Source organism: Trichinella spiralis (assembly GCF_000181795.1).
Source record: "Trichinella spiralis strain ISS 195 chromosome Unknown Scfld6, whole genome shotgun sequence".
Lineage (NCBI taxonomy): Eukaryota > Metazoa > Nematoda > Enoplea > Trichinellida > Trichinellidae > Trichinella > Trichinella spiralis.
Genome location: NW_003526945.1, coordinates 3,366,590 through 3,380,933, shown reverse-complemented (window position 1 = coordinate 3,380,933; position 14,344 = coordinate 3,366,590). Strand labels below are relative to the sequence as shown.

The 14,344-nt window shown below is 32.7% G+C and overlaps 5 protein-coding genes across 5 annotated transcripts; 3 read left to right on the top strand and 2 right to left on the bottom strand.

Moving 5' to 3' along the window:
• Nucleotides 1-332: 332 nt before the first annotated feature.
• Nucleotides 333-2,306, bottom strand: Tsp_08577 (protein henna). The gene is given in 11 exon segments (XM_003373802.1): nt 333-379; nt 438-553; nt 611-744; nt 756-893; nt 962-1,088; nt 1,166-1,301; nt 1,390-1,615; nt 1,792-1,886; nt 1,959-2,139; nt 2,199-2,239; nt 2,270-2,306. 11 exon segments carry the CDS (start codon nt 2,304-2,306, stop codon nt 333-335), a joined length of 1,278 nt encoding a protein of 425 aa, XP_003373850.1.
• Nucleotides 2,307-3,081: 775 nt separating this feature from the next.
• Tsp_08576 (uracil-DNA glycosylase) lies at nt 3,082-4,113 on the bottom strand. The gene is made up of 4 exons (XM_003373801.1): nt 4,092-4,113; nt 3,663-4,009; nt 3,430-3,602; nt 3,082-3,364 (listed from the first exon to the last, which is right to left on the bottom strand). The coding sequence occupies exons 1-4, from the start codon at nt 4,111-4,113 to the stop codon at nt 3,082-3,084; spliced, it is 825 nt and encodes a 274-aa protein (XP_003373849.1).
• Nucleotides 4,114-5,791: 1,678 nt separating this feature from the next.
• Tsp_08575 (tetratricopeptide repeat protein 35) lies at nt 5,792-6,685 on the top strand. Its single transcript, XM_003373800.1, has one exon. The coding sequence runs from the start codon at nt 5,792-5,794 to the stop codon at nt 6,683-6,685; it is 894 nt and encodes a 297-aa protein (XP_003373848.1).
• Nucleotides 6,686-8,420: 1,735 nt separating this feature from the next.
• On the top strand, nt 8,421-10,146 carry Tsp_08574 (vacuolar protein sorting-associated protein 28-like protein). The gene is made up of 8 exons (XM_003373799.1): nt 8,421-8,426; nt 8,458-8,585; nt 8,904-9,006; nt 9,057-9,158; nt 9,257-9,402; nt 9,486-9,549; nt 9,845-9,862; nt 10,042-10,146. The coding sequence occupies exons 1-8, from the start codon at nt 8,421-8,423 to the stop codon at nt 10,144-10,146; spliced, it is 672 nt and encodes a 223-aa protein (XP_003373847.1).
• Nucleotides 10,147-11,200: 1,054 nt separating this feature from the next.
• On the top strand, nt 11,201-14,064 carry Tsp_08573 (putative sphingosine 1-phosphate receptor Edg-5). Its single transcript, XM_003373798.1, has 2 exons — nt 11,201-11,484; nt 13,161-14,064. Exons 1-2 carry the CDS (start codon nt 11,201-11,203, stop codon nt 14,062-14,064), a joined length of 1,188 nt encoding a protein of 395 aa, XP_003373846.1.
• The last annotated feature ends 280 nt before the right edge of the window (nt 14,065-14,344 follow it).

Genomic DNA, 14,344 nt, shown 5'->3' with positions numbered 1-14,344 from the left:
TTGTAAATCAAAACCAACTCTAAAATTGGTGAAATTCATTAAGCACTGACATACGTTTAATAATGTAATTAGTGGGCAACATGTATTTGTATTATTATTATTATTATTATGAAATGAATCAGTGATATGTTTTCAGTTTTGAAAACATGAAATAAGAAACTGTATTTTTTACCACTGAAAATTAGTAAAATTAATTAACTTTTGAATAAATATTAAATATGATTCGATTATGAAATATGATGATGATGCTTTGTAAAAATGGATCAGATTCGTTTCATTCGAGTAGAATAATATTCACAGAATGGTTAGCAATTTTGTCAGTTCACTTTCAGTTAAGTACTCAGTTTCATCAGGGTGCTTTCAACCAGTTGAAGATCATCTGAAACGAACACAACAAAAAAATAGCGAAACAAAGTATAACAATGAGAATTTTTTACTTCGAACATCATGAACGACGTGGTTCAAAATTTCAGTGTTATCTAAAATTTGAATTCTTTGTGTGTATGGATCATATCTGATGTTAAAGGGGCGAGAAATGGCCGACGCCCATTTTCTAAAATTGAAAATACTTTTAAAATGAAAAAATTAGTTTTACAGAATCAACAATCACATGAGCTGTTCTTTTGCATTTTCAAACGACTGTGCTAAAAAATATTTCGGTTGGTAAGATGTGATGGGATATTCAGTGGTAGCTGTTATTTCTGGATTAAATGGATAAACTTCAGGTTCGTCAGTCAAGCAGTACTAAAATAAACCGAACGGAATATTGTTGATAGCCGTTTGAATAAAAATGGAACCTGCAATTCCCCAAATGAAGACAGTAATCCTGCTCCGTACGCTTTTCGTTTGCCTTCTTGTTCGCAAAGTCCAAATTCCACCGTGAACCAGTACAACTGTTAAATGAAAATTCAGAACTGTGCAATGGACAGTTTGTGGAGTAAAATGGAAAAAAAGAATTCACCGTGGCCAGCTTTTGAATAACTTCGTCCGGAGCGCCAAGACTGCTCAGACCGATCTCTTGTGAAAATTGTGCAAAATTTGGATCAGCAAAAAGTGGTACATGGCCAAGAAGTTCATGACAGACATCTCTGAAATTCATTGTCAAATATGGAAATTAATTTGAAGGTAAAAAGAAAAATAATGAAAATTAATAGACGTCGATTACGGTTCAGGGGTATATTTTGGTGCAGATGAATGGCGAATGTACTGCGTGGTGTGAAACACTCGGAATGCCAGACCGGCTAAGAAATCACGTGAACTCAACAAACCAGCTACAGGTCTGACGGTGAAGCCTGTGCATTCTTGAAAATTGCAAAAAGCAAATTACAAGAAGAAGAAGAAGAAGAAGAAACTACACAGTAAAAAGGCAAAGTAATAATTATTAAGTACCTTTCAAAAAATCTGAAACGTCTTGCAATTGGGGAATGCTTTTTTCACTGTAGCCGCAGTTTTGTTCGAGCAAAGGGAATATGTGATTGAATTCACGACATGCGTGCGTTGGATAAAGCTTTTTCAGTTCTTTGTAAATTAGGCCCCAAGTTTCGGTTTCTTCTTTCGTATATTCTATCCTCGGTATAGGCTGACCACTGTGCGAATTTTGCGTGAAAAAGAAATTCTATTTCCTTTTTTTCAAAATATATTATCAAATGCTTACTGTCGATAATTGTGAGCAATATCTGCGAATAGTTGCCTTCGCTTGCGGTACACTTCATCTTTGAAACCCTGTGCAAAAATGAAGTACAGAAGTCTTTTTTCGGATTATTTTTTAATAAATTTTCCTCATTTGCTCACCGGATGATCAGCGTCCAATTCAGATCCATACGTGAGAACACGATCAGCAAACAGATCTAGATCTTTTATTTTTTTCGGAAACCACGGCACCACATCTATGATAACAGTAATAATAATAATAATAATATTATTATTATTCATCACTTGTAAATAAGAAATCATTGCACCGTTGCATTCGTGTATTGGACCAAATGTCTGAATTGTCACGTTCTCGGCGATGTCTTGCAAAGTTTTGAACACCGACTTCACTTGTTTATCCATCGCGTTGCATTCAATCAAAAATTCATAACATCCGGCGTGGCTTCTCGATGGACGACTTTCAATGTGAACAATGTTTATTCCATGGGCCTGTGATGTTAAAAAATAAATTAATAAATAAACAAATTCAGCAAATTTTCTCCCCCTACCTCGAACACTTTCAACGATGCTATCAATTCGCCGATACGCTCTTTCAGTGTGAATAATAAATAAAATTTACCCGTCTTATCTTCGGGCACGTCCAAATAGGTGTTCATTCGATATCGCTAATGGTGAACAATTTATTGGAACATGATTTTCAATTATGTACCGTGTAAAATTAATGTAAAGCACAAAATGAAAACAACTTCAAATTGCAACTAATACTACATCTTCTTACTGTAGTTTTTTGTTTAAATTTTCCTTTGAATATTATTTTTGTTTTTTAAATGAAAATCTTAGATATATAAATACAGAGAATAATGGATGATGATGATTGCAAGGATAATAATTCTGTGCTTACACTTTTCACCGATGGTTGTTTATCGGAATCGAAAATTTCTGAACGACTTGAATCCATGCTTTGACGATACTGCAATTTTGTGCAACTACAATGAACTATCACAAAAGAAACCGCCTGCTTGCTTACAATATACCCATATATGTATACATATATGTATATATAGGCAGTAATAAGCGGTCAAATGGAGCTTGTTTAACCGGATCAGTTTTTGAAATAAGTCTCGGTCACCTCTTAAGTAAGATTGTGTAATTTTTCTGACAGTTCAATTTCATTTCAAACAAAATTTCAATTTATTAACCGCGTTATCGTTGAATTCAATCGTTATAGAACCGTTCGTTCGACTGAACGAAAAAGCAAATTGCTCTTGTGCTTTTCTACTTTTATTTTTCAACATATACAATAGATAAAAGATGGAATTTTCAAACAGAAAAACTTCAAATAGAATGTCATCACATATCTACATAACAAACAATATTTATATACAACGTGTTATTATTATTTTTTTTTGTGCGTGAGATAAAATTATAATTTCAATCAATTGTCCAATCAATTGCATCTTTTCCGTATTCTTTCAATGCTTCGTTGGTTTTCGAAAAACATCTGCAACCGAAAAAGCGACCCTGCGAAAGCGGTGACGGATGGGCAGTTTTGATGATTGTGTGCTTTTTGCTGTCGACCAAGCGTTCCTTTTTGTGTGCAAACGCACCCCACAGCAGAAATACCACACCGAAACAGTGGTCACTTACGGTTTTGATCGCAAAGTCGGTGAAATCTTGCCAACCGAATGCGGCGTGTGAATTCGCCTTGTGGCATCTGAAAATTCAATCATGCAAATTTCACTATCGGCAACTATCATCTGCCGAGAAGGTGTGGCTCACTCGACTGTCAACGATGCGTTGAGCAGCAGAACTCCCCGCTTCGCCCACGCGGTCAGACAACCGTGGGATGGTATTCTGAAACCGGGAATATCGTCCGCCAGTTCTTTGAATATATTTTTCAACGAAGGTGGCGGAGTCACACCATGCGGAACGGAAAATGACAAACCGTGAGCCTGAAAAAAACCGAAACAAGCATGAACATTCTTTGGAAGATACGAATTCCATACGCATACTTGTCCATAATTGTGATACGGGTCTTGGCCCAAAATCACAGCTTTGACACTTTTCAGAGGGGTTAAATTGAATGCATTGAAGATCAAATGCTTAGGCGGAAACACCACACTCTGCGGCTTCTGCCAAATTTCGTTCAAACGATTCTCAAGATCTTTGAAATAAGCTTTTGAAAATTCAGAACCAAGTCGACGTTTCCAACAAGGATCCAGCAGGAGATCTTCAAGTCTGGAGTCCGAAGCTTTGCCAACTGGCGGTGAACTTTTCCTCTCTGGCGTAGTAGTAGTTTTTTCGCATTTGTTCGAAAAGAAAGAATCCAAACGCAACTGCTTTTGCGGTGGAGGAGAAACTAAAACCGAAATTTAAGAGAAAAAAAAAACATTCAAAATTTACAGATAACATTTTGATCGATGTGAGCAAAAATAAAAAACGACTAGAAGCTGTTGTGCACATTGAAGAAATTTGGTGCGATTTGAAATCAACGTCATCAGGCTAAACCCGTCTGAAGCACGTTGAAAACTGGCTAATTGGAGAACAAACAAGTCGAAAGAACAACACGAACTACACAATATAAATGACAGCAAAACGGAAGAAACAAACAAACAACACAACACAATCAAATAGTTTGTTATAATTGAAAATTAAGCATCGCTTACGCATGTTGATTTTGCTTGGAGTGTTCTTTTCTTTCGCCAGTAGAAAAAAATAACACTGCTGCTGAAAATTTGAAAACAATCTTATGCTTGGCATTATTGTTAAACAGCACACTGTAATCAAGTTCAATTATGCATCAAGAGCCAAAGTGTCAAGTAAATTTTGGTCGGGTTTTCAATTTTCACATATAAATAAATATTCTTGAATTTTTTGAGATCAATGAGATTATTTCAACAAAAATATTGAAAACGTTAACGGAAAAATATATTTTGTAATCAAGAAAAAACTGTAAAGTAAAACTGAAACCATAATATTTAAATTATTTAAAATTAATATTATATAATAAATGAAAAGTAAACGACACTTAAAACAGCATATAGAGTTACAGTAAATTAGTTGAAGATTGAAATTGTTTTACATACAACATTACAGTAATTTGAAACATACTGTAGCATATTGTAAATATCAGTAATGTGTTGTTGTTGTATGAAAAACGGCTGAAAATATTTTCGGTAAGTATAAAATAAAATTGTATTCAAAGCCTTAACATAAACTTGAAATATGTCACTTTGTCGAAGTTTAAATTACAAATTCCAATTTTTCAAATGCTGTTTTCAATTTAATAAATAGATGAAAAATTATTAATTAAAAGTTTTATTTAAATTTAATTACATTTTTGAAATACAAACTGAACAATGAACAGCAATTCAATTTCTCATAACCAAGAACAGCTTATTGGTTATCAGGTCAACAATGTAAACAACGTGGCAAAGAAAATTACATTTAAGAGAATTTTTTTATTTGGAAAAAAAAGAAATGTTTATTTACTATTTTATTACATACTATTTATTAAATGATAAAATAATTCATTAAGTAAACCTGACTTTTCGACAGTAACTGGAAATCTAACCGTTTAATTACTCTCCTCCTACATGGGAGTTGCATGAATATAGATGATGATACTGTAATTTCTTGTGCAGCTTAACTTTGTGATGAGCTTTTGTTAATGAGGTTGATAAATCATAAAGTATACTTGTTTCGTTTTGGCGACAGTGATTTCACATTTCGAAAAAGAATCTCAGGCACTCTGCGTATGTATGAGCAAGTATATAGTCGAATTTACTGAACTTCAGCTATAATGGACAGCGAAATGCCTGGTGTTATATTGTTGTTATTATTTTGTTACTACTATATATTTATGTTTTTTTGATTAGTGTATATTTTTTTGTCTTTGATTATTTTTATTTGTTTTAAACTTCTCGTTTATATAATGAATAATTTTTTGGAGAATTTATTAAAATTTACGTAAACGATGAGATTTTTTGCATGAATTAATTGTTCACTTTTTTATGTTATTAGATATTGTAAATTAATTGTATATAGTATTCACAGTGTTTGTAAATACGAAACTGTTGAGTTAATTTTTCAAAAAGTGCATTCAGCAAGCAAATTACTGCGATGTGTTTCGTTTATAGAAATGGATAAGCGAAATAAAAAGCCCGTCACTTTTGAAGAAGGCTTGATGTTGTTGCATAAATGGCGAGAAGACAATGTCAGACAACACGAACGATTGTTGGAAATTTGGGAAAATGTTATTGAACCAGCAGCGCGTAACTTGGACGATGAACGTTGGGCAGTTTATGAACAAGTTTACATTGCAGCTATCGATTGTGCAGACGTAGAAATTGCATCCAGCACATTGACAGCAATGCATAAAAAATTTCAAAAAAGTGAGCGTCTTGTACGTTTGCAAGGTCTGTGTCTGGAAGCGGATGGACAATATGAGGAAGCAATGGAATTGTACTCCATGTTGATGGAAGCCAATCCAACCAATTTGTCCAACGCAAAACGGAGAATTGCCTGCCTGATTTCGTTGGGTCGCACTAATGAAGCTATTCGAGAGCTTTGTTCTCACCTACAAAATTTTATGAATGATACGGAATCATGGATGGAATTGTGTCATTTATATATAAAAGAATTTGAATTTCCAAAAGCTGTATTTTGCGTGGAAGAGATGATTTTGTCTCAACCAGAATGTTACGCATATCACTTATTTCTAGCTGAAATCAAATTTACAATTGGTGGCGTGGAAAATTTGGAATTAGCTAAAGTGTATTACTGTCACGCATTGAAGCTGAAACAGGATTGTCCTAGAGCTTGTTGGGGTCTTTACATTACTAGTCTTCAGTTGATCTTAAAATCCAGTGGCCAGAAGAAGAAAGAGCACAACAGCTGTCTTCGATGGGCATCAACGCATCTTTTGCGGCTTTACGAAAAAAGCATTAATTCCAGTGATTCTATGAAAAACTCACTTATACGACCAATTCAAAAGCTTCTTAGAGGAACAAAAATTACTGACACCTCCACATGATGACCACGATTATAACTTTTTTTTAATTTCATAAAGACTGGAAAATGTATTCAGTATTGATATTTTAAATTGGATTTCATATGTTAGTATTTCATTTTGAAAGTGAACTGTACGATTTTACTCCATAGCGACTGTACTGGTGCCTACGGCAGAGTTGAAGAAGAAAACATGAAAAGAACGTAGTCAAATATCTGTTACATGGTTCACATCATACTGTAATTGTTTTTTGGGAACTCAAATTATTTAATAAAGGAGAACTGTCAATTTTTTTCAATTTTCGCGGAAATACTGTTGCCAAATTGAAAAGCGTATAAAGAAGCTTTTGAAAAAATGTTGGCTTCTGTTGAGCGTATTATAAAATGATTGGTAAGTTAATTGAGCAAAATGTGAGAATTCAGATTTTTTTTATAAATTTTAAGATTCAACAACCACGCATTGTTTTGTAACTTATAATGATTTTGGTTTAATTTTGTTTTTTCTCGTTTTGCTTGTGTTACCGGGTTATGTGAACAAACAAACTTTTCTGAAAGCTTATTACAATTTCAGTTAATCCATTATCATCACATATTGAAAATTATAAGCAACTGGTTTTGATCGATTATTACAGCATGACATTATATGATATGGAAATGCAAGTACAATTTTAGTTGGTTGACGGTAAATATAAATTTGAACAAATGAAACGCCACTTGCAATAATAAATATTTTACTAATGCATCAGCAAAAATTAATCATTATATGAATTTTTGAAAATAAAATTTTTATTTTTTATAGAGTTTTAACATAACAATGTTAAGCGTGATGAAGAGCATAAGAATGAGTATATGGCAAACAATCAAACGGGAAAACTGATATAAATTCAACCTCGATGAAATCTTTTTTAACGCCAAAGAGTGAAAGTGGGAAGAAGTGGAATGCGTTAGTGTTAACGTCCGGAACGAGTGGGCAGTAATTTTGGCATACAGAGTGTATATCCGTGTTTGCGCAACCATTTCTTTTTCTTGCCTTTTAATCTATTTTAGTTTTAAACTGATATTCTGAAAACATTTTCATTGAGGTTTCCATTCCGATTTATTTTCCTTTACGTGGATTATTATCGTCCATTTACTAAGCAGTAAATTTGCATATTAAAAAAGCATGAATATTTATTTAAAAAGTGAACTTGTGTACGAATTGCAGTCATCTGTATGAGTTGATTTACGATTTACCGTTTAAGTGTTAAGTGACGATTGTTTACTTGGCACTGATGCATGAACTTAGACTGTAAAAATGAACTTGCATTAAGTTATACTGTGATTTGTCATATTAGTCAACTGCTAGTATGGTTTTGAATAAGAACTTTTGTTGAGTAGCTGGAAGGATTTTCACACTTTATATTTATTAATTGTTAATTTTTTGAAATATTGTATACAATTCATAATATGTTTGATTAAAAGTTAGTTTAGCATGTGCGCAATTTGATGCTAAACACATTGTTTATATTTATTGTTTTGGCAGTTGCGTATTGCGTCAGTACTTTAAACATTTTATAATTTATAATTTTTTTTAGTTTCAGTCAGCTTGCATTTTGTCCATCACGCACAGAAAGAAACAATTTTGGCATGTTCATGAAGCATGGCTAATCTTTATACGGTAATCAAAGTATAGTTTTTATTTTATTCGGACTTCATTTTTCTGCGTTTGTTAAAATTTTCATACAGTTTGTATTCATGAATGTGAAATGTCAGTAATAGGAATGAATGTTTGTTTTGTATTGTATGAATTTATTTTAGGAAGTGAAATTGCGGAGAAATGCTGCTGAACGAGAACGTTTTGATAACCTTGCAGAATTATACGCGACAATAAATACACTGGAATGTCTTGAAAAGGCATATATTAGAGACATTGTCTCTCCCAAAGAGTAAGTTTTTTTGTGTTACTGTGTTAAACAACAAAATTATTATTATTATGCTTTATAGACAATTTTTCCTGTGTTTATTAAATATTTATGCAATAAAATTCCGTTTTAAGTGTTTTTTATTTGTTTGAAAGCTTTGACATAATATTTAGCATTATATAGTAACTAACTGATTTTCAGGATTTATTTCAACGAATGTGCTGACTAATTTTTGCAACTTTATGAATTATATTACGCTTTTTAATGTTTGTATTTTATTTTTATATTAATTTTTTTAGCTGATAATAGGAAATTGTTGTATGATACAATTAACTTTTTAAGGTATACAGCACAATGCTCGAAATTGCTTGTTCAAGTGAAAGCTAACTTTGTGGTTGTGCAGCCAGAATTTTCTGAAATAGAATATTTTATGAAAGCATTCGAAGTGAGCGTTGGAGGATTCTTTTTCAACTTGAATTAATTTTCAACATTCAGATGAATTGTCCTTCGGCATTGGAGCGAATTAAAGATGGTAAGCCAATAACTATAAAAGATGATAAAGGCAACACTAGCAAATGCATAGCAGACATTGTTTCAGTGAGCAGCTTTTCATTATTTGTTTTTTATTTTTAATTGTATTTCAGAGTAATTTATTATTATTATTATTATTATTATTACTATTATTATTATTATAGCTGTTTATAACAATTATGGATAAATTGAAATTGGAAATCAAAGCAGTGGATGAACTGCATCCAGATTTGAGAGATCTAGTGGACACGATGAATCGTATGACTTCGTTGCCGACAGATTTCGAAGGAAAAGCAAAAGTGAAACCTTGGTAAATTGTATTATATGTTAACAGTTGTGAATAAGTTTACAGTTTGATATTTAATTAAATCAGTATTTTTTTTATCTTATTAGGTTTGAATTGTTGGATTCAATGCGCGCTACTGAGGAATTAGATGATGAACAGGCACGACAAATGGTATTTGACATCGAATATGCTTACAATGCATTCAACAAATTTTTGCACTCTTCATGATTTATAAGGAGAATTCAAATAAATGAACTGGGGCTCTTATATCATCCTTTTGTTGTATTGATTTTCAAGAAGAGGAAAGTTATTGAATGTACACTATTTTTAAATGACAAGACAAAAAATTGCAGCGGTACATTTTTTTCCTTTCCACAATTGTCTGTTTGTGAAATTAATCCACAGCTTAATAAAATAATATACTTGAAGGTCAAGATTATTATATATATATTTTTTTCTTTTTTAGAAGCAGAATTGCTGTTGTGTATTTTTTTGTTGAACATAAATTTTTTGTTGAAAATGTAAATATTGCTTCGATAGTTGTCAGTGATGTTGAGCAAAATTGTTTTATGCTTTTGCAGTTTTTCTAAGTTGTCGATATTTTAGAATTGTTTGCATCTTTTGAATAATGGGTGAATGATAATTACAAAAAGCCGTAATCAGTATACACATCAGTACTGGCAATATTGCACTTGCCGGTGCAGTCGACAGCGAAGAGATAAAATGCAAATTTGCCGTACAACTATAGCCACATTTGAACACGGCTAATTAAGCATTACGGTGAAAATGGACTGTTCAATGGGGTATTTTTTCTGCTCCAGAACTGCTTAATAATTGCAGTGATTTTTTTCATGCGTTACAAAAGAGCGAGAGCGAAACGACCGAACAAACATCACGCAGAGATAATAGGAAAATTTTGATTGAAGGGTATATTGAAATTTTTTGAAATCCAATTCATCTGTTGACATGTTACTCTGGTTGTAATTTATTAAGTATTAATGATGTTTCATTAAATTGAAGAGCGTTGTTTATTTTCGGTGATTAGTTTGTTTTTTTCTTTTGATTTGCTTATATGCAAGTTTTATTAAGTGCAGTTGATTATGAAGATGAGAAAAGTTTTTCTTTGATATTTCCGTGAAATAAGTTGATTGAATTTCGATTTAATGAAATGAACTTGAGATTACATGTTGTTCTGTGGGGCGCAGAGCTTCATTTTATGAATGAATACGAGTGGAAATGCAGTGTAATAAAAAGGTACATTATTATTAGTGCAAATGATGTATGTAATTGTACTTTATTCGCGAAAAAAGTAATAAAGTAATAAATATTTTTAGACATGTGAGAATTTATAGATTTGAAAAATGATAAAGCAAGAAACAAATGAAAATATCTAATCATGGATAAAGCCCATTCATTTTAACAATCAAGCAAGCAAGCGACATCTGGTGACCACTGCCGACTAGTTCATTTGAGGAGTTTCACAATTTTAGCAGCAGATGCGACGCGTTATTCCTTATAATCATGGATCAAAATGTGAACAACTTTCAATGAAGTAAGCTTCTTCCAGTGACTGATGTAATATCCAGTGTTTAATGTGATTAAAATGATTTTTTTAAATCATATACGAGAAATGCATTTCAAAGTTGAATTTTTATGAAAATCAAATGTTAAGTTTCTTTTTTGTTTTGTTTATTAATTTATAAGTGTTTTTTAATTTTTGTAAATTGTCGATTTTAATGTTTAGCTTGTTTTTATATGACGCATGTGCAAGTTTTAGAATTCACCTGTGAAGTGAACAGTTGAAGCAATTTTTTTGTTCACCATGAATGGCGAAAGGGATACATTGATGAATTCATTGTATTTGATTATCGGCTTGGCGTCAACTCTTGCCAATGGGCTTTTACTTCTTCTCGTCTTGCGCAAACACAGGGTCAAGAAAAAGTACATCTTTCTCACGGGTAATTTTGATTTTTGTTGTTCTTTTTTGTCACAACAACAGTGTCCACATCGTATGCAGGGAGCTAACTGTTGCTTCTCCAGTATCAGCTTTGTATATTATGCAAAATATGTAAACATATTGATATCAATGTGTATAGTGTCTCAGTGGTAAATGAGTAAATTTTGATGATCATTTGGCCGAACGTGGGTTGATGGATTTTTCATTAATTGTTCTGCATTTGAAATTTGGGGAGAATTGATTAATCGACTTGTTTTGCATATTATCCAACACCGAAGTGCATATTGGAGATTGACAAGCGGAAAGCGTGTGAGGAAATTTGTGCAAGCAGTTCCATCATCCATTGCATGTCCAGGTTATTTGCTTTGTTTCAACAGCCACTCTAATTTGGTTTTCTTAGTTCTGAAAAAGGATACTTTTTGAAAAAAAAGTTTCTTCACTACACCTTCCGACTGCTAATTGCGCGCTACTTGAATTACCTGAGATATTTTAAGCACCCGAAGAATATATTTGCCTATTTGATGCACACGGCCGGCCGGCAGTGGTACAATTTTAGAATTCTACTATTCTTGGGTGCTAATTAATTCTGCGGGGAATCATCATCGTCAAGAAAGTGACAATAATCAAGTGTGGAAGTTGTTATTCTCAGCTTCTCAAGTTGAACAGTGCAATATTGTAATTTTGCAATATTCTCTTTTTAATTTTTATTATATTATTTCTTTTACCAACAAAATGTCGAATTATTTTTCCTTCTTATTCAAAAGGGAGGTGAGAGGATATTTTTTTTCCACAAATTTCCACTAATAAATAATCATATATGAAGTTATGTTAATATTTTTTCATTTAAATTAAAAAAAACGGAACAGAAAATACACTTGGAAAGTGAAAATACAGGAGTTGCACTAAAATTTGTTCACATTTTTACAGTTTCATGATCTGTATACTATGGTGGATATATGTGTTTTTAATGTTAAAGTGATATTTTGCAACATGTACCAGTAAATGAGCAGAGTTGGCGGAAAGTGATCATTTGCAAATGGGAATTCGTTGCATAATCTCATCTATTTCTTTGTACATTTGACTGTTGGTAACTATTTTTAATTGACATCACATCAACTGAGATCTACCTCCAAGTGATACACAAGAGGATTGAAATTCATCTCACTGAAACAGTCACTGTCAAATTCTCATTTCAGTTTGAAGTTTTTCAATTAAACTTTCTGCACACATTTTAAAATTAAACTTCAAAATCTTTTCTTCTCTTTTTTTTCAAAAAGTATATAATCAAGGAAATGGTTAGAATAATAATGCAAAAACGACTATTATTCAGGTTGGTTCGATTTTTTGTAATTTTTTTTACTTTAAACCTTTTTCTTCATTATGTGATTATCAAATTTTTTCAACAATAAAAAAGAATTACTTTGAAACATGGCATTTGTGTTTTTCAAATTCAAATTCACATACCGACATTTAATTGAAACATTGATTATGTGAAGATTCGAAGTATATTGCTACTATGCTACGTAAGTTATGCTAAATTCATAATTATTAATACAATCTTATTCGTTGCATTTTAAATTAATTTTTCATACTAATAATTCTCAGCGAACTTTTAAATAAATTTTCAATGAAATGTACGTGCATTGAAACGAAAATGAAACAAGCATGAATATAATGACTTCTTTTTATAGCATCTATAAAATGCGACTAATTTAATCTGAAATATTATCAAATTATGCATTAATGAATGTCAATTAAGAAGAGTAATTAAAATATAAAAGAGAAATAAATAACAATGAATTGGAAATTATTAATTTGAATTCAGGTCGTTCTTGTTTTGTTCTTGCAAATTAGCATTTGCTTTAGGCTTTGCAGTTGGTGCTTTGATCGAAGGTTTCGGCTACTTTACCGCTGCTGTGCGTCGATTCTACTTTGACGCTTTTTTCGACGGACATCTGGTCGATTTGTCCAAATGTTTGGCCAGTGGCATTCATATGCTAATGTTCCTGGCCGGAGATACAATTTCTACAAGTTCACTGTTGCTGATATCGCTGGAGCGATTGTTGGCAGTGAAATGGACGAAGCTTTATCAACGATTAAGCGTGCGCGTGATGAACTGCATCCTGCTCGTGCCTTTTGTCTGGGGCTTTTCTGACGTGCTCATTTTTCTCCTAATTTCCATTCAACTGCACGGTGTTGCGGTCAATCCTCACTGTTTTGTCGTCGAATGCTTCACCAGAACATTTTACATTATTCACAACAGTATGTCAATTGTGCTGGGCTATTCGGTTGTTATCATTTATGCGATCATCTTTCTGTGGCTCCGGATCCACAAGACGCAGAGTTCCACAATTCGGGCTATTCAACTGCGTCGAGAAACGAAAATTACCAAACGAATATTTTTGCTCATCGTGATGACCATTTTTTTCCACATTTTCCCGCAGACACTTTCCTTAGCCTTCATGAACTCTGCCAATTGGCTGAAATTTGACAAAGTCTGCTGGGGTACCAAGGGCTTCAATTTGTCCCTGAACGCCTCCATGCTTATTGTAGTTCACCCTGGTCTGAAAGCTGAACTGCGTCGAGTGATGAGTGATGTTCGTCGTTGTTCTATTGTTAAATTCTGCTCTTGTCAAAAGCGCAGTAGCAGCGATCAACACTCGTCGAACAATTTCATCAACGATCCCAATAAATCATTATCCAACAAGTGTATACCTCGCAGTAGTTGAAATTGTCCACTGTGTAATTATTGAAATTATTATTAATGGCATTTTCTGTCCCCCTCTCTTTTTCTTTTTTTTTCCCTCCGTTGATCTCAATGTCGATTGAAAAGTAAAAAATTAATTTCATTTATTAATTTATTTTATTCATATTTATCAATCGCTATTCTCATTTCACTGATTTCATATGCGATATTTTTGTTTGTTCATAGTTCAGGTAAATTTAATAACGGTGCATGCTTGTGTTTGTTCTCATTGAAAATCAATCGACGGTGAAATTCAAGCGTCA